Below are 21,052 nucleotides of genomic sequence, written 5' to 3'. Positions count from 1 at the left end.
CTAAGATAAGTCTGAAGGGCTATACAGATGCAGATTTAGTAGAAGATTTTGCTGACAAAAAAATCCACATCTGGCTATACCTTCTTGTTGAATGATGACATTATCTGATGGAACAACAGGAAACAAGTTTCTATAGCCCGTTAATAATGGAAATCAAGTATGTGGCTTGCGCAGTAGTTGTGCAAGAAGCTGTCTAGTTGAAAAGGTTCCTGAAGTATCTGAGGATTGCTGAGGATAATAGGAGTCATGTTTATAGTGTACTATGATAATCAAGTTGTTATAACTTTTTTCAAAGATCCCAAATATCACACCAATGACAAACATATATAAATTAAGTATAATTTTATAAGGAATATTGTTAACTAGAAAAATATAATTCTTGAGTATATCTCTACATGTGTTATGCTTACAGATTCTTTTACCAAGTCATTAACTAAAAAGTTATTTCGAGGACATGTGAAGTTTTTGGGACTTCATAAAATGTAACACTTTGTAAAGATAATTAGATATATGAAATATCATGATCTATTCATTGTAAATATCTTTGTTACATTTGGACAAAAGTCTTGGTGAGTACGTTAGCAGGTTGAAATTAGTTCAGTCATATGGATAATTATCTCTATTTGTTAAGTATAAATAGAGGTAAGACCATTACTTAGGGACAACTTATGTAGTTATGAATACAGACACACTGAGTAATTAAGGTCGCTTTGATAATTATATTAAGAAGAGATAATTTATGTGTTACTAATGATCAAAGTACTTGAACTCACCATTTACTAAATATGCTTAAGGTCATATTGCAATTCAAATGTTGAATTCAAGATTATACATTAGGTATGTCTAAATTAAAATATATACGATGTTAAATTTTAAGAAAAATATGTACTCTTTTTTTGTAAAGAGAAAAATATTATAGCATATGATTCATACCACATGTGCTATGACGACAATAAGGGTAGTAGGAAAATAGATCTTTTTTTCTCCACTATGTGAGACCCTTGAGGTTATAAGTTAATCTCAATCTTATCCTAAGTGACTATTTAGTTGTCTACTTGAAGTTCTAATTAGTGTATGCTACTTTAGCATATTTCCTATTGGCTATGGATAATTCGGTCTATAGAGCATAATTAGGAAAGTGACTAATTAGAATGAATAGATTCTAACTAAAAGGAAGATTAATATTATTTTACATCTCTGGCATTTATTCACTGATCGATTAGTTATATTTTTTGTTGAGTAATTAAAATGTGATTGTGAATAATTGTATTGATTAGAGATATTGAACATGCTTTCGACATAATAATCATTATGAGGTATTAGAGATATTCATATTGATGTACATGATTTAATCTGGGGTAATACAAGATATTGATGTCTCATATTTATTCTATAGAGCAGCTAAGTTAAGTGTAACAATTTTCTTAGTAGTAATTGTTCAGTATGTTTTTTGTCGCACGAACCATTTTTCTTTAAGTATGAATTGAATGTTCTTACATGATCTTTGTAACTATATATATATATATATATATGCAGACCCAAGGTGACGAGATTGAATCCTATATATATATATATGCAGACCCAAGGTGTCGGGATTGAATCCAGGCACTCTGGGTTGAATTCAAGACACTTTGATTCAATCTAGGTGAATCTAGGCACCCTGGATTGAATCAAAAGTTTTTTTAATTTATTTTTTTGGATATATTATATGTATTTAGAGTTCAAGATTTTAGGATTTAGAAATTGGATTATAATGGGTTTGAGCTAATAAAAAAATTTTCTCTTGGATTCAAGCTTCTCTCTTGGGTTATAGTATTCAAGATTAAAAATTTTAAATGTTCACAAGATATATTATATATAGATTTAGAGTTTAAGATTTTAGAATTTAGGAGTTGGGTTATAATTAGTTTAAGCTAATAAAATTTTCCTTCTAGAGTTTAGGCTTCCCTATTGAGTTATAGTATTTAAGATTAAAAATTTTATATGCTCATGGGGTATAGTGTTATCTTTAAGAAAATGTTGATTTTAAAAAATAAAAAATAAATAAATTGAGGTGTCTGGATTTAATCCAAGCACCTCAATCCTAAAAAAAACCTTACGAAAACATCTCCAATGCATTTGAAGTGCCTCAAATCGAAATGTACACGAATCCGTAGCAGATGGTCAGCAGCATAGCAAGTCTCTCTATATATACCCTTTATTCACTTTATGTTGTATACTTTAAATCCTATGTCTAAATCCTGAGCTTTAGAATAAATTATACTTGGTGTATATAAGTACTTAGTGTTATTTTTTCTTTATTTTCACTTTATGTAACTTAAATATTATATCTTAAATTTTAAATCATAAAAAAAATAACTTAGATGCTCACCAGATATTCACGGATGGAATTGCAAGATAATATTTCACTATATTTATTACTCTGCACACCATCTAAGGGTAATCAATAGGCTTCTGGTGTTAATTTTTTTTTTCTGGTTTGGTGTTTAGGTTTTAGAAAGTACTTTTTAAAAAAAAATTAACAATATATAAAAGATATTTAAATCTTACAACTCGATTGATCCTGTAATAAACGGTCCGGCCTTATATTTTGTTCACCGAATAAATACAAGAAAGACGATCGAAAATGGAGTCGGAGAAGGGGATCGGACAACGTATTAAAATCTGGCGCGTATATATATATATATTACTTTAACAGGCTGATTGAGTATCCGTGATTTTTTTTCGCTATTTAATTTATTTTAAACGAGCGGAAGAATTAAACTGGAGAAGAAAAAACAGGGAAGGTATGGACGGTTTCAAGGAGCGGTGGCTGCTGCCTCTGCTCCTCCATCAAACAAGCTTATCTACGTTGAGGGTCATGGAACGAGTCCCGAGGTGGCATCGCAGAGCAGACTCTGCTGCTCGCCTCGGCACGCACACAAACACGTACTCCAAACTCGCTCTCTTACGTATCCCATTGATCTTTCCTTCTGCATCCACAAATTTATTTATTATAATCCAAACGCGAGGACAAAAACGTTAAACATCCTGCTGCGTAATCAAATAAGCAAGTCTTCCTCACAATAAATCGCACAGGGCCAAGCCTCGCCTCTGATTCCTGCCGCTCCTCTGCTTTTAATCTGCCACCACCTCGTTCTTGGGTTTGCAAGGAGTCGATATAGAGAACATCCCATAGAGCTTCCCATCGTAGTTTTCTTGATTTCTGGGTTGCAGCTTGCATCATAGTTTTCTCGGGCTTGATGGAGGTGAACGACTGGCTTGGCTTCTCCTTGTCTTCCAGCAGGGGAGAAGTTGAGGAAGATGAGTTGCATGGGAGTGGAGAGGGAGGGAATGGTGAGGAGGTGGGGTTTACTACTGGCACTGACCCTCCTGTCAATCCTCTTGTTCTTATGCCTCTGAATTCTGATGCCTCCGTTTCCCTCATGGAGCCACCCTTGAGGCATCCCCCTGCTTCAGGTAGGATGAGAATGTTAGGCTTTGTTAATCTATTCTCATCTCTTATCTATCCAAATTTTTTTGTTGTGTGAGAAATGGGTTTGTTGTCCAAGTTTATGTCTATGGATTTAGGTGTTTATCTATCTTGGTTCCAGTTGAATCCATGCAATCCTTCTCATCCATTTTGACCTCTTGTCATTTTTGCTTGGCTCTTGTTTGAAAATATGTGTGATTGGGGTTATGTTTGCTAATCTTTTCCTACCCTTTTTTCATGAAGTCATTGATTTCTGGAGAAATTCTCATTAAGGAATTTGTACAGATAGGGCCTTACCCTTCTCTAATAACAGTTCCTTCTAAGTTGTTGGATCCATATAGTGTTTGATTGAATTAAGTACTTTTATTATGTCGAAAAAGTCCATTTTTTAATCAATATTCGTCTTCAAAAGTTGGTCCTTTCTTTCAGAAAAAGTGAGTAACTTGGGTTTGGATCTAAGATAGGTTACTTGATGTTGGTAGTTTCTCGCTTTAAGAAAGAATTGAACTGAGGCATTAACTTAATTGTTCCTTTATTGAAAGATGTTGAAGTTTGATTCCTTAACATGGTAAAACATGGATAAGATTCACTAACACTATGAATGATGCTTGGAATTTTTTTTAGACTGGAAATATGATGTAATTGCCAGCCCTATCCATGATGAACAAGGGCCAAAGTTTGAGGATTTTTTGGGTAGCTACTCAGGGAATCCCAATGGTGAGCACCAATCCCTGCAACAACAGCAGCCCATCTCGCAATTCCACGACTTGTATTATCACCACAGCTTGGGCGTAGATGGAATCAATGTTAACATTCCCCCTTCAATCACCTCCACCGTGATAACACCGTCAGCGGAAAAAGGCGAAGTGGGATACCCCTATATTCACTGCTTCCACCAGCACCACCACCACCACCCTCGCCAATCGTTTGATGATCGAATCACCCCCAAGCCGGCGTTCCTCATTGCAAATGCTAACCAAAGCTCCACTACAAGTTCCATCTATAATTTAGGAATGGAAAGTTCAACCTCCATTTCTAGCATGAAGTCATGGCTACGGCAACACCAATATGTACCGGATAATAGGAAACTGAACAAGGCAAGTGAGTCCCAATCATTAAGCCTCTCTATGGGCCCTGGTTTTCAGACTTGTTCTCATGAAATTGTTCCGACCACTGAGGAATCTTTGCCGGAGGCCACCACTGATCTCAATTGCTCGAATGGAAAATCATCAGCCCATGAACTTGTTCCTCGCAAGTCTATTGAGACTTTCGGGCAAAGAACCTCACAGTATAGGGGAGTGACAAGGTGAGCACTTTTGGAATATAATAAGCTTTACTTATGTTAATGAAGTGTAAACAAGATTGGTGTGTGCTTTAGGCATAGATGGACCGGAAGATATGAAGCCCACCTGTGGGACAACACATGTAGAAGGGAAGGTCAAACAAGAAAAGGAAGGCAAGGTACTGCATTGCTTATTTCAAATCATCCATCGAATTGGCTACGAGCTTATGAATTATCTAATTAAGGGGAGACTTTTAACCTCTTGTTGTTTCTTTTTCCATGGCATCCTTAAATGGATTTCTTGATCCTCCATTCTTTTGGTGGTAGTTTATCTTGGTAAGTGGTGCATAGTTAGTTTGTTTTAAGGCTCGGATCTAGTCTTTTAATGTATCCGTTTTGTGTATGTTGAATTGTAGGAGGGTATGACAAGGAAGAAAAGGCGGCAAGGGCATATGATTTGGCTGCACTCAAGTATTGGGGACCAACAACTCACACAAATTTTCCGGTAGGTGGAAATGAATCCATTGCATATTAATTAGCATAATCTCTTTGAACCCTTGTGGCTACTTATCGCAGCTGAGCACCTATGAGAATCAGCTTGGAGAGATGAAGAACATGACCCGTCAAGAGTTCATTGCCAGTCTTCGAAGGTTAATCTACACTTATCCTTTTAGAAAGCATACTGAAATTTATCCTAACAAACATATTGAAATGGATCACACAAACTTCTTGTCTTCGTTTTTTTTTCTTAATATATTTAGGAAGAGCAGTGGCTTCTCGAGAGGGGCATCGGTTTATAGAGGAGTGACAAGGTCCTGGCAATCCCAACTTTAGTTAGCATTTTAAGCACAGCACTTTTATATACTGCCTTGTAGCATTTTTTTGTCTTGAACCATAGCACGAACCCCTTTTCTTTCGTCATCATAGGCACCACCAGCATGGGAGATGGCAAGCTAGAATCGGAAGAGTCGCAGGCAACAAGGACTTGTACCTTGGCACTTTCAGTGAGTAACTTCTTCATACAAGAATGCATATATGCAACTAATCAACCATCAGTCCGCTTAATTGATTGTATTCAAGTTTTGCATGCATGAGAAACTCTTCTTTCTTCTACGAGTATTGATAATTGGTGATGGATTGGTCTTCTTAGTCAGAATTTGAATTGGGTGATGTATTTGTTTCCAAATTCGTATTTTATCAAATGTCGCTCTGAATCACTCTCTTGTCATCATTCTAAGAACTATTTCTCAAGTGAAGTACTTCATTTTCATCAAATTAGCTATTGACTATTTGATCATTCTTCAAGTGTTATCTACTCTGCAGGCACTCAAGAGGAGGCTGCAGAAGCCTACGACATCGCCGCCATCAAGTTCAGGGGGCCAAATGCAGTGACGAACTTTGACATCAGCAACTACAATGTCAAGCGCATTTGCACGAGTTCCCCCCTAATCGGTGGCGACCTCACTAAACGACCACCAAAAGAAACCACTCCCACATCGTCTGATCAGATGACCATTGCTGAGCCTACAAACTCGGGTCCGAATGAAATGCTGTGGAATTCAAAGGCCTACTATGCTCCTGACCCTTTACTGTCAGATGCTCCACCTGAAGTTTCACCTTCAGTGAGAAATAACCATAACTCTTCAGATGACAAGGCAGAAACCTTTACACACGATGTATCCTACCATGGTGGTTACAGAGATTACTCTCCGGCGTACTTCTGCCCAGCCGCGATGAAGTTTGAGTACGGGGACGGTAGCAACACAGCAAATTGGAGAGTGGCAACTGCTAGGCCTTCGGAGGTTGTAACGGTCAATCAATTTCCAATGTTTGCCGTGTTGAACGATTGAAGCATCAGTAGCTAGTCCTCTTTTGATCCTTCTCGGTTATCAACCAAAGACAGACAACAATTTTAGCCAAACTTCTGCCAAAAGCTCCACTGCAAGTTCACAGATGTGTTACTAATTTACTGGAAGTTTCAACGATAATGCCAACTTCGTTTTGTTACATTACTTCAAGATAACTGCAATATTGTAGAATGTTGTAATGTCTTAACATTCAACTTCAAGTACTTAAAGTTTGGTTAGAGAATCAGAATGGTAAAGCTGGGAAATTGCTTCATCAATGTTTACTTTTAGATAATGTGAAAAAAAAAAATTGGAAATTTTTGTTTGTTATATGCTTCTGCTATTAGCAGAAGGCCATGGTGCTTTTCCCATCAGTAAGGAATCTTCTGAGTTGCTTTGCTATTTGTAGGATCTGTTCAAGGGGAGCAAAACCCAAGGTGAGGAAAGGAAGAGAACAAGGCTTACTTCCATGGACGTTTCAGTGACTAGCTGAAAAGAAAGGCAGGCAGCAGAGATAACAATTTTTAATTTTTTGGTAAATTTCATTTTAACTCGTAATTTTTCAATATTTTCTAAACATATCCTCTACAATTTTATTAGTGTCATTTTATTCTGGTTTTTTTTGTTTGATTTTGTCAATATTTCTCTTATACTTTATTATAATTTAAAAAACTGGATGCATTATAATTTGGTGAAGGTATATTAAATATTTGACGAAATTATTAAAATCATAATGATAAATACTGAAGCAAGTGACTTTTGTCATTCATTTTTATTCTCAAATTTTAGCGGGCACAAATACTTGAAACTGATTACGGATTCCACATAACTTTTAATTTATATTTTGAATTATTTTATTAAACAGACGAGGCCTCTGAAAAATCAATACAATATTAACTACCATACTCAAATTTAACATTAAATTAAATTAAAAGACACCCTACTCAAGTGCACGCAAAGAATCATCATTTCCAAGGCAATTGATTCCAAAATGAATAAACTACTAAAAAAAATCAATACAATATTATAATTCTTCATATAGATGTATTGATAGAACTCAAATATCTCCGCAGTTAACCTTCAATGATAATGCCGGTGTCTGGTCTATGTAAAACGTCGTTCTGTTAGGGTAAATACTTGTCATGCTTGATCTATCCATATGAGAAGAATATGTAGTTATTTTATTCTCTCATCAGTTTGTCTGAAGCTAAAATTTATCTGTGTTTATTGTCGGCAAATATAATTATCCTTGTTTCAGCAGACCTGATCATTAGCTCTTCTACCGAAAACTGAGTAGAGTAAATAACTACAATCAGTGAGGAAGAAGAATTGGTAGGATGAAGAAAGTCTAATAAATTGTAAGTGATAAGGTTGCTTGCTTTGGTTTAGAGATGGCAGTGGTCGAGTTTGATAGAATTTTATATTTTTAGCTGTCATCTTTATTTATTATATTATCTTCATCCTTAGCAGATATTCAACTTTTAGCTTTATCTCCATATTCATCGAAAGAATCGAATATTCATCCTTCAAGGGATGAGCAAAAATTTAATAAAACTGACGAACTGGATAAATTTATAAATTTTAATTTGATTATTTTAAAATTTTATTTTTAAAATAAAATTCATTATTTTAGATAATTGTTTTTATTTTTATTTTAGTTAAATCAAAATTTAACATTACTATGGTATTAATTTTCAAAAATTAACACTAAAATCAGCTATAAAAATCAACACCAAGACTTAAATGTGATACTAATTTTTACAAAATTAACTTCACGTGGGTGCTGAACTATTTGAATTAATTTTAATATTCGGGTGGTATATTGGTAGAATTCTAATAGACCTATCGTTAAGAATATTTATATTCAATTTTTTGATTACTTAATCTTATCTAAATAAAAATTCTTCTTTATCCTCCTTCATTCGGATTGGATCCTTCATTATGTTCAGAAAAAATTATAATTCTTAATAAGGAGACCAGATCCTCTAGTTCATTTTTTATAGACTAGGGGATAATCCACAATACAATTGGTTGCAATTTTTTTCTGGGTTTATCTTCCCAGTCAGGTTATAGTTTGGATCGAGGTGGATAACCGAAAGTTGCTCAGAGGCTGTCGGCAGTGGGCGAATGGCTGGGCTGCCGAGCAAGGGGAGGCCTCCGGCCATCCAGCCCGACCTAACCTATAACCTGGATGGGAAGGTGAGCCCAGGGAGGGATTGCAACTAATGGCGGCCGAATCGCGATGACGATTCAACTACAATTACATTGTAAATCATCCCTTGATCGACAAAAAGTGGACCCGAGGATCCCCTCTCCCTAACAAGGTTGCTCAACAAGAAGGATAGCAGGCTCATCGAGTAATCAGGCCCAGCAGGCTTTGTCCATGGGCCTTACACAACCCACATCACAATCACATCACCATCGCATCCTCCGCGAGTGAGTGCGGCTGATTCCAGCGGACAAAAATAGAAGGCACTCAGCTGCTACCGATATCCCACTCGAGACGGGTGCGTGCGCTTTGGCCGCAGGGTGCCCCTCCAAAGTGAGGCAACCCACTGATGCATGGACGGTCGAGGACGATGTCTTTCTTATTCGCCATCATAAAACAGCTGCCTCCCTCCCAGCTCCCACACCCCATATGGCTTGTCTCGTGATCCTCTTTTTCTCCTGAGAAAAAGGGAAACGCACCCGGGATTAAGATTGATAAGACCCATGGATTCAATTCGGGACAGACATCCTTAATCCTTCAGTACTAGCTCAGGAAAGGTCGACACTCGACAGGCCAGACCAGATGATCCCATAACACCCGAGGAATATAATAGGAATCGGATCATGGGAATGTTGAATAGCCCGGGAGCAGGGATATATGTTAAGGCCCCATGAGAGGACTGGATGCATTGTCCCATAACACGAATGATCAACCGACCCACCATGTGACCACTACATGCCAAGATCGTATATATCGGCACGGTGGATGGTGCCAATTAATGGCACCTGAGTGCGATGCACAAATTCATGTTTCACTAAGTGGCGGGTTTCGGTGGTCCAAATTTACAGAATGTAATTAAGCTGGTGAGATCTGGCAGGGAAAAAGGGGTTATTTTTGTTTGATCCTTTCAATTCTATCGCAGGGTTCCAAACTCTCCGTTGGCAGGATGATACCTGCCGCATCAAGCCAGTCCTTGTCTGCAATCATGTGATATATTTTGGGAGAGAAAAAATTATTTATTTATTTATTTTTACTTTTTCATAAAATTATAAATTTACCTTTCTTTTTTGTTTTTTTTTTTAATTCTGTTTGACATAATATCATTTTATATTGAGTCATCATGTTATATGCTTTCGGGAATACAAAGATCGTGTCAGATTTTGTTCACTTCCGTTGGTCGGCACAAATCGTTAGCCGTTGCTCCGCCCCGCGTGACAAACTGTTGCCTTACAATTTAGCAATTTTATTAAAATAAATAAAGAAATCCAATCGGTTTGGAAAATTGTCGGATAGATGCAGCACTACTCGGTGCGTGTGAGGATTTTTTTTTTAAAAAAAAAAACTCAAAATTTTGTTATAGATAAAATAATAATTATAATTAATTTAACTGAAATATTTTTATTATTTTATTATAACATGAGATAATCCTCCTTTTAATTTATTTTGATGATCTTTAAGTAAAAAAATAATAATACGGGACTATTATTGTATTATATTTATGATGCTCTAGTAGTAAGATCATTGATACAGCGATAAATAGGAGCTAATTCGATACGAATTAATTGTCGAGGTGGAGGTCAAAGTTAAGATGATCAACACCAAGGTGTCAAAAAGCTCGCTTACAATGTTCGAGCGGAGATCGACTACAATGATCAGTCGAAACGATCAGTGTCCAATTGGCAACAGGCTACAACGGTTGGTCAGATAATCAGTGTCCGAACGGGCCAGCCGTCTAGCTCGGGATAATATGATAAGACAGTCAGACGCTCAATGCGGACCGATAGGACACTGAGGAGACCGAAGAGCCTGCCCGATTGAAGGGACAATACAAGCTACTACAGCCAATCGATCACCGCAAGGAAGAGCAGTTGAGGCCGACAAAGCGGAGGAGTCCCAGCGGAGAGGCTATCCCGCTCGACCAAGTAGCAAGACTATTGTTATATCTCTCGATATCCTTTTGGGAGATATTGCCGCTGACACAAGACATGGTCAACAGGTAGATTGTACGACATAATTTTCTACTGTCTTGTCAAGGATATGCATGCCCTATTAAGGTATGATATCAGAGGTATTTTCCTGACAGATCCTTTCATATGACACATTGGAGAATGTATCCACGTTTCGAGGAGCGTGCATGTCGCCTACCAGGGCTCTATATAAAGGGGGGTCCAAGCACCGCGGGAGATACACATTATTCACTGTTTAGACTTGCGTTATTATTGCTCCGCTTTCCTCTACACATCCGGTGACTGACTTGAGCGTCGGAGGGCCAACGCCGGGGAGTCCTTCCCTGGCTCGGCACTGACGTTGCTTGTTTTTCAGATTAGGACGCGGTCTACATCCAGTCAACGCAGCAGCCACATCCCCAGCTTTCTACCCTCTCATTTTCAGACAGAATCAATCATTTATGTTTTTTTATTTTGACCATAAAATGGTTGATGCATCGCCCTCGGGTCAAGATTGACCAGTTTAATTAAGCTCGAATTAACTCAAGCTTGAGTTTCTATGTTTGATAATATGTGAGAGAGGTAAATCAAGTGAGCACTGGATACTTGTACAGTGAAGTCGTAATTAAAGATTAGGCAATCTAATTGACAGTTAGGCAATGGAAAGTCATGACTAAAGGTTAGACAATAGAAAAGCTCTAGTGAGTGAAGTTAGACAGTAGAAGTTATAACGGAGCTAAATAGTGAAGACTTAGTTGGAAACTAGACAATGAAAGTCCTAACGGGACTAGACAATGAAAGTCCTAACGGGACTAGACAATGAAGACCTAGTTGGAAACTAAGTAATAGAAGTTTTAGCGGGGTTAAGAAGTAAAGACCTAGTCGAGACCTAGGCAATGTAAGTCCTAGAGGGCCTAGGCAGTGAAAACTTAGTTGAAAACTGGGTAATAGAAGTCCTAGCGAGGATAGATAAGGAAAAAAAAATTCTAGTTGGTCAAAGGGAAACCGGATGTTTGGTGCTCAGAAGTCCAACGGGAGTTGACACTAGATGAAAAATCCAAATGGGTCAAATGTTGACTGGGTACTTGGTGAAGAAGCCCTAACAAATCAAGGTTGACCGGATGCTAGGCAACGGGAAGTTCCAACAAGTCCTGAATGACTTTTGGATTGGACAAAGGAACTCTGAACTAAAGTTCAGAGTTTAGGATTAGACAAATCGATTAGCCCAAGACCAATCAATTAGACTGGGATCTGTTTCCAATTGATTAGACTGATTTCTTAATCAATTGGGAGCTTTTCGTAAAGCACGGTAATGCTGAGAATCGATTGATCAATCGATTAAGCCTCATGTGAATCGATTGGTTTCAATCGATCAAGGTTTTTTTTTTTTTTGCATGGGATCAGAAATGCTTGGAATTGCAATTGATTCAACAATGTTAATCAATTAGGCTAATCGATTGGGCAGTGATTCTCTAAGATCAAAAGAGTTTGGAATCGATTGGATAATCAATTTAGACTTCACCAATTGATTAGGGTAATCGATTAAAACTTGTTCGCAAGAATATAGGAGCTGTTGGAATCGATTGAAAGATTCTCGCGAGAGGAAAAAACTTTTGAATCGATTAGAAGTTGACAAATCAATTGGTATAACTTACCAATTGATTAGATGACGAAAAAGAGTTGTTCTACAAATTTTGAACAGTCAAGTTGACATAACAATCGATTGAGAGTAAGTCAATTGATTAGAAGGTATCAAAAGAATCCTCAAAAAAGGGTTTCGTGAAGATTTGAAGACATAATTGCTTATGTCGATTTTTGGTGATTCTAAAGTGACATGATGTTGCATTTCTGAGTCAACAAGAGGCATTTCCAAATAACAAAAGATCAAAAGCAATGTGTTCATTGTATTGCATTTATTTCCTTATTCTTGTTATATTTTCGTATTCTATTTTTTATTCTAGTGCTTAAGTTTGTACGAGATTTCTCTACGTTCGAGAAGAAGATTTTTATAATACATTTGAGAGAATGAAGATGGGACTTTTAGATTAGTTATCTCAAAAATAGTTGGATACTAAGTAAAGCAAAAATATTAACATCAATACTAGCTTATATATATCTTTGTTTTTTTTTTTTTACTTTTAACCATTAGACTTGACTTAACTTTTCAACTTTGATTATAAAAGACCATTAAAATATTGTCAAAAAAATTTACTTGACTTTGAATGATCAAAATGACAATATAAATCATCATTAATTCGTATTCTCACAGAAATTTATTTATATGCTTTTTAACTTAATCTGACAAGTTATATTTGTTAAGATACGTTAATCAAAACTATAAAATAATTCCAGACTTCCTGTTGGATAAGCCTTCAAAAACTAACTATTTTGGCTAGCGGAAAGTTAAAATATATATTATTTTCACGCTTTAAAAAATTTCTACAAAAAATTACCTACTACGTTATAAAATATTTTTTTACTACATTAAATTTATTTATAAAAAATATTATTTATCTTTAAGAATACGTCACAGCTAAATTAAAAAAGTAAAAAAAAAACAAATTTGCAAATCCCCGAAAAAATGTAAAAAAAAAAAAAGTCATTGAATTAAAAATGGTTGGAAAATTAGTTTAGTAATAAATAGGGATAAGACGATTATTTCGATCGTCGTAAATTAATTTTTTGAGCGAATGAGAAATTAATATCTAATAAAGAATTAGTTTGATATGATCGAATGAAAATTTAATTCGAATACGAGTTAGATTCATAAATAAATGTTAACTCGAGTATATAGAACCATTGAGGGGTATAAAAATATAATTAATTTCATTGATTAATTTATTGATTGATTAAAAGATTAATTATTATGATATTAATTAATTGATTAATTAATATTTATAATAAATTAAGTAAATGATTAATCATATTAATTAATTAAATTAATTAATTAATCATAGTGAGAAGATTTAAGTGTAAAGATTTAAGAGAAAAGACGCATCCCATATATTTTCACCTCTTAGAAGAAACTTTTTACCTCTTAGGAGTAATCTTTCATCCCTATAAAATAAACATCATTCTTTCCGCTCAAAATACTCAATTCTTAAGTTATGAATTCTCCTTTTGGGTTATCTTCGCTCTCTTCTCTTAAGAGTTTCAAGACTTTGAAAATTCGACAGGGTTCTAAATTTGGAATGCTCCTATTTCGAGACGCAAGTCGTTGTATCTTGGAAAATGATTGTGAATAAACCATAAGTATTTGGGCGGGACAATATCATCTTAAGGAAAAAAGATCTAGTCTTCACCTCGATCTTAATACTATTATCCTTAGGAATAAATTTATCCAAAGGGGTTGTGTCGATATCCAAAAAGATAATTTAACGACTAATGAAATTAAGTTGGTAGCGACGATATAAAAAAAAAAATATGTCTCTTGTATGTAGAGCTACTTCGATAATCGAAAGAAAATATCAAGATAAATAAAACTACTTTGATAATCGAAAGAAAATATCAAGATAAATGAGACAAGGTCTATATCACTATACCAAGCTACACCAATTAAAATTATCTACTCATTGTAGATGGCTAATTGGATCCTTTAAAGTTCAATATACCTATATTTTTTTACAGAAAAATATCCAACAAATATTAAAAAACCAGGCCGGAGATAGAGAAGAACACACGTGGGCGGAGGAGCACATGCATTAAAAGAAAATGTCAGAAGTTGTTGGATTCGAACTCAGCAAGTTTGGATTCTGGTCCACCCACCTACGGTCTCGGATCCGTTTCCCATCAAACCTTCCATTTTTTTTTTAATAAAAATCTAATTTACAGAAAGAAGCTTTCGTTTGTTTGTGTGGTAATTATTTTTATCCTTTGATTCAATATTACACACTCAGCTTGTGGGGCTGTGTGCACTGCCACTGCTTAACACACGTAGTCAGTAATTAGTTAATGCCAGGCGCAGCGCAGGCACGCAGCGATGCAGATCCATTATATTTAATCTGGGACCATGCATAAGAATTTAGAAAGTGATCGATCATACTGCCATGGGGGTCTACACTGTTCAGCTGCTTCCTTAATTACTGCGGAGTATACAACTGGCCATCATCGTATATACATAGGCTAGCTAGCTAGCTAGCTAGCTACTGGCAAATGTAATAAAAGTTGGATTGGTTGATTCTTTACTATCTACATTTGCTCTGAGGCTAACTATGTTCGATCAAACTAATGTCTTTTTGTTTCAAGTTTCTATTTATAAATATATAGAAACCGGTTTCGGTACGAACCAATGCGGCACAAGATTCCAAATCGGGTGGGTCATGGTCATGAACAATTGTGGAATGGTTCGGTAAGGATGTGTGAGTCGACCGGCCGGTTGGAGGAGGAGCCAGCCAGCACAATTATTACTCCATCCAATGGCGTGGGGGCCGCCGGCGGAGGGCGACCACAGCCTCACAATTAACTTGTTGAAAATCCATAAAAGTGTGCGGGGGCTGCTTGCCCCACCCACCATTTGCATGGGTGCTTAGCTCGCTCACTCCACCGAGGCTGTGCAGTCAGATTCGGGCAGATCTTTGAGGATCCTTCTTCTGCCTTTCTGGAGAACAGACTCGACTGACGGATTTCAGCAATACAAGGAGAATCTAACTCCGAGCATAAGATTCTTACAGGCCTGGCTAGCTCCAGCATCGATCCCAGATAAAATTGTTGTCAGATAACTGATGATGATGGCGGCCAGATGAGCATTTCTGAAAGATCTGTTTGTGTTGTGGTCTTTTACTATTGTTGCCTAATATATGAATCTAGAATTTTAATAAGTTTAATCTGTTGTTATTTCCTTTTTCCTCATGGGAACTGGTACTCCAGAAAAGGTCTTACCATTTTCTTGCCTTCTTGAAGAGAAACCCTGCACATCATCAGGTTCCATAAAACAACTAAAATCCAAATGAAAGACAGCATGGTTCCTAGGCTACAGATAGATTTTATAATCCCTGGGAAGAGGGGGAAAAAAAAAAAACCTGCTGTACCCACTACAGGATCAAATGATTACTGAAATTTTGTGATTTATCTTAAGGACTGCTCACCTTTTCGTCCCCTCTCTGTGGCCCTCTTAACTAGTCACCTCCACATCATGCTTAATTATCCAGCCCTTAGAAAAAGCAAGCAGTAGTAACACATGCTTAATTGGCTGTCACAAGCAACCAAATGGGCACGGACAGACTAAGTACTATTCGACTAATAGAAAATTAACTTGTGCATCTCATAAACAAACATCTGAGCTTTAATATACTCTGAGACTGTGAAGTAATTCAACTTCGTGATGTCAAGTCTTCGTATTCAGAGTACTATTGTGCAAGTCTTAAGGAAAACCCAGCCTGAAAATTAGGGTTGATCTGTTTAGGCGCCTAATAATGCCAATTTGAGGAAAAATTGAGTGCGACTAATTAAGCAACTTGCTTGTCAGTGAGCTAAATTACACTAATCACCAGATGTCCAACCAAAAAAGACATATAAATGGCTTCTATATTCCTTCCTTCAAAATGAAAGACGAAGGACGTGCCCTATTAATTCAAATATTATGGTAAGCATTAAAGCGCAGGGAATTTATTAGGCAGATGCCCCTAATTAATTAAAGATAATCGCAAGGATACCAGCGTTGCTTCCTTACTTGGCAGGAAGAGCTTGGTATCCATTACAAAAGGCATTCATGATGGAGAAGACTGCCAAATCCCCGTGCTTCCCTAACCTTTATCCAAATTCCCAGCCGAGAAGATGGTCCCATAGCAAAGCTAGATTACTTCCAAAGCACTCTCAGTGCCATGTATGCTTTAGTCCCTCTCAGAGCCATGCTAGCTAGCTAGCTCTAAGGCCACACTCTACGTACCGTGACCCAAGTAGAAAGCAATCTTACCGATCGAGCTGTCCTATTTTCTCCTGCTAATTTAATGTCATTCGTACCAAAATGGCAACTGTAAGGACACTAAAGGCAAGGAATATTTGCTTCCTTTTGTGTCACGAGTGCCTTCCATCTATAGCTCGTCTAAATTAAATGCTTAATGATTGTGCTTAGTGTCAAATTTTGGACTCTTCTTGTCACGCGATGCGATCCGCACCCTCCTATATACATACATGACATAACATAACAAACGACTGCAACGGGCATCTTTATTTTGTAGTTTTAACCAACCCACCAGTCTACCTTAATTTTCATTGAACCAAAAAGCAGCACCAGGAAGGACTCTTACCGAGAGCTTGCATGCTGAGGATCGGATCCGATCGGACGGACAACAGCATCTTGGGCCCCGCACTGAAATAGGAGAATTAATAAAGGAGAAAAGAAAGCCATGTCAGCAATCGCACGCGCGCGAGTTACTCCCCATCGCCATAATAAGGCGGAGAGCATCGCCTCCTTCTTCTCGCCGCTGCTACTGCTGCTGCCTGCTGCTCCTCTTCCGCTTTTCCTCTGTTCTCCTGCAAAGGAATTTCAAATAAATAAAATAAGTGTTCGATCGAACGGTTGAAAAGGCTTCTGTTTTTTTTCCTTGAAATTGAAAAATCGCTATTGGATTAATGGAGCGATGTGGGAAGGAGCGGCCGCAGTACCCGTCCTTCTCCTCCACCTTGCTCGACGTCATCTACCGCTCGATCGACGAGTCCGACGGCGGCGGAAAGCCCTACCCCTTCCCTGCCGCCGCCCAGCAGCGCCCGATTCCGCCCTCGAAAGAGAGGACTCTGATCAGACCCCGCGTCCTCCAGCCCATCTCCACCTCCAGTTCCTCTGATAACTCCAGCTACGGCGGGTTCTCCTCTTCCTCCGAGCCCGAGTCGGCCGCTAGCCGCCGAGCCCGGATCCGGCCGATTCGCACCCTCCCACCGCCTTCTCGCTCCGCCGCTGCCGTATCCGCGCGCCCCCCTCCTCCTCCTCCACCTCCCCGGCCGACGCAGCGCGCTCCTTCGCCTCCAGCGAAGCACCATCGGGAGAGGACCAGGTCGAGCTCGATCCGAAACAAGCTCCGCGACCTGGGGCGATCTAAGACGCCGGCGTCGCCTGGCTCCCGCCTCGCCAGCCTCCTCAATTCCCTCTTCGCCAACGCCGCGGGGAAACAGAGGAAGCCGAAGCCCTCCCCGCTCACCGTCGACGACTCGCCCTGCTCGGCGGCGTCAACGCATTCCCGTCCGTGCCTAGTGAAGACGCCATCGTCGAGGCGGGGTCCGGCCTCGGACGACGAGGGCTTCAAGAGATCGGTGAGGTTCCACCCGGTGAGCGTGGTCATGGGCGAGGAAATCCTTCCCTGCAGCCAGAAGATCGCGTGCGCTCGTGATCCTGCGGCGGCTGCGAGGTTAGACGATCGGAGGCGGCCAATCTCGGTGGCGGATGGGAAGCAGGCGAGAGAGGATGCGAGGAGGAAAGTGGAGCAGATGCTGAGAAGCTTGGAGGTCGAAGAAGAAGAGGAAGACGAGATGAGTGATTCGAGCTCCGATCTGTTCGAGTTGGAGAATCTTACCGTTAGAGGAGGCGTAGGCGGTGGCGGTGTCGCTGGCGGAGGCGGTTACAGAGACGAGCTTCCGGTGTACGAGACGACTCATCTCGGTAACAATCCCGCTTTTCTCGCGGCCTCGTCCAATAAAAATTACTAAAATTGGCAAAAAAAAAAAATCCGGAAAAACAAAAATTGTGGAAAGTGAACAGGTAGGTTGACAAGTGTCTGTGTATTTTCTTTCTTATCTTATTTTGTTTTGTGTGCTGCTAATTCTTAATCGTTAACTGCTTGGCTCACTGAATAGTAAAAATCTTGCTTTCGTTGGTTTAATTTACCAAAAAAAAGTGGATGAGATTAATGTTTTCAAAAACTACTTTCTAAATAAAATTTTCAGCTACTTTGTTTGAACTTTTAACGTTTGAATTATTTTTTAAAATTTAAAAAAGACAAGGTTGAGTTGTGATTCAATGCAGGAAAGAAATTCCTTTTATGGAATTATTTGATGGATTGTGCTAATTTTACCGTCGATACTGTAATAGTCGATGATGAGTCAAAACTCAATAGAGAATTTAAGTATCTCTATTAACCGCCACCCATTCAATGACGCTACGAGGGGAGACGGTACCATGTTTAATTTTACTACTATTTTTATACACGTTAAATAGAAGATAAATTTTTTATATAGTAAAAAAAATAAATTCAAATATACTATTTTACGTTTGTTTTTTCCTATATATTAAATCTAGATCTGGGTAACTGTTAATATTTTCTTGAGTTATTATTTAACTTAATGATATTGGAGTACCATAACTCTTAAATAGCAATTTTGAATCAAACTTAAGGCTTTATCAATTCAATTGGAGCTACTAAGATTGTGTTTATGGTTTAAAAGGCTAAAACTGTTTAACAAACAAAACTTATTTTCTTGTTTGTAATTTTATAACTGTATTTACATCTAAAATTTAGAATTTCTTAAATATCAATGACAAATTAAATAATGTTATAATCATACATTACAAGTACTGCATATAGTTTATTTGTGTATAATTTATTTCTAAATAGTAAGTAAACTACTCCTGATCTCATGAATAATTTGGTCATGAGCTATAATATAACTTTTATTATCTTTTTTTTTAAATCTGGAATGAACACAAAAACATTCTCTTATTAATTAAGTTCTTGTTAAATTTGACCTAATCATGCACAATGAAGTTAACAATAAGGAAAGGGTGTGTTGTTCTTTTGATCTTTCACCCTCTCTTTTTCAGCTTTCATGAGTTCATGAGTCAAAAGAACTCATGGAAGATAATTCCATCATGGCCGGGCCATCAAATCCATCTTATCCTTGCATTTCCTTTTTCCCTTTTCAATTCGATCACTCGCTTTAACAAGAAATACAAGTTCTTAGGTGTTGCAATATGGCGATACATTTATCAATCTACCGAACAAGAAAGGATTGTTGCCGACTTTGTAAGGTGTTAATGGCCTAAATATCCTAAACGAATTCTAGGAACTTGAAGGGACAATACTTGGAGTTTCATATTTAATCTCTCAAGTCCCTCCTTTTTTTGCCATGCAAATGGATTGATCTCTTGGGACACTTCAAAGTGTGTACCATTTTGTACTCTAAAACACTAGTAAGATATCTTCTTTTTCTCCTTTACAATGCACGTCAAATTAATTAATCCACAAATCAATGTCTATAGATATAGCTAAACAGGAGCATGTCTGTCTAGGGTTTCTTGAAAAACAAAGGCTAATTGCTTTGCATGGCCACCCTACCCTACGTGGAAAATTAAAGCTCTCTCAAGTCATTAACTAATCAAGGTTTTATATATACGTGTCACACTCAACCTTGTGGTTGACAAAGTAAAAGCCAATTTAATTATTTAGGGTAGAGGATTATATAGAGTATATGGCACTATACATTACATTAATGATGATTTTCCTACTTTAATGACTTGAATTAAGTTAATCTTTGATGTGACTTTAAGTTGAATCAAGTCGCATCTCAACATCAACAAGAGGACATCAAAGACTAAGTCTATTAAGTAGAGTTTTTTTTTTTTGTTAAGATTTAATCTGTGCTTTATATATGATAATAGAAAATGCTTAAAAAATGATATGACATTGGAAATAGACATGAGGGATCCACAAGTGCCAACATTCTAAAAGATCACAAAAACTATATAGCCAACATTCATGTACATGAAAAGAATCAAATCACGTTTCCTCGAACAATTAGCCAATCTTGTTATATGCTTAGTTGCATATACAAAGTCAAGGCTCGGAACTTGGTCATATGTCCTATAAGATTTCAAATTAAAAGGCACACTATAATTTATTTCTTACACTCTTCTAGGAAAATCTTTTTTATACTTTCATAACTCCAAAAGTATGTATAAAAAATAATTCCTCTACCCCTAAAGAATTTGTTTTCATATTTTTTTTCTCTATTTTTTTAGTATCTACCATGAAGTATTTTCAGACTATATTGGATATAAGATATTATTATTGAGATAGAAATGACAAAGTTAAACCTCTTTCAACACTGTTATGTGTGGATTTAATTGTGTAATATATGTATAACTTGAAAGAGTTTGAGAGTTGATGCCTTCCTTCTCTATTTACCTTTTGTTTTTCATTATTTTCTTTATTTTCTTGCAGATCACGCTTTCTTCACTTTCTATCTTGTCTCTGACAATCTGAGCTCCATAAGTTAGACAGGCAAAAAGCTTTGAGGCATAGCTGCCAAAATAATAATAGTAATCATTTTAAAAATAATCTTAATTACTTTTGTTCAAGGTAAAGGCGC

At 37.3% G+C, this 21,052-nt stretch overlaps 2 protein-coding genes across 2 annotated transcripts; both read left to right on the top strand.

Moving 5' to 3' along the window:
- The first annotated feature begins 2,792 nt into the window (after positions 1-2,792).
- On the top strand, positions 2,793-6,831 carry LOC122029872 (AP2-like ethylene-responsive transcription factor AIL1). Its single transcript, XM_042589014.1, has 9 exons — positions 2,793-3,459; positions 4,097-4,778; positions 4,851-4,933; positions 5,082-5,090; positions 5,171-5,259; positions 5,331-5,404; positions 5,516-5,566; positions 5,682-5,758; positions 6,078-6,831. The coding sequence occupies exons 1-9, from the start codon at positions 3,243-3,245 to the stop codon at positions 6,602-6,604; spliced, it is 1,809 nt and encodes a 602-aa protein (XP_042444948.1). The 5' UTR covers positions 2,793-3,242; the 3' UTR covers positions 6,605-6,831.
- Positions 6,832-16,911: 10,080 nt separating this feature from the next.
- LOC122028607 (protein BIG GRAIN 1-like) lies at positions 16,912-18,524 on the top strand. Its single transcript, XM_042587452.1, has one exon. It carries the CDS (start codon positions 17,327-17,329, stop codon positions 18,392-18,394), a length of 1,068 nt encoding a protein of 355 aa, XP_042443386.1. The 5' UTR covers positions 16,912-17,326; the 3' UTR covers positions 18,395-18,524.
- Positions 18,525-21,052: the final 2,528 nt, after the last annotated feature.

Source organism: Zingiber officinale, chromosome 10B, assembly GCF_018446385.1.
Source record: "Zingiber officinale cultivar Zhangliang chromosome 10B, Zo_v1.1, whole genome shotgun sequence".
In the NCBI taxonomy this organism is placed as follows: Eukaryota; Viridiplantae; Streptophyta; class Magnoliopsida; order Zingiberales; family Zingiberaceae; genus Zingiber; species Zingiber officinale.
The sequence above is the reverse complement of the archived record's forward strand: the minus strand, read 5'-3'. Positions and strand labels throughout refer to the sequence as shown.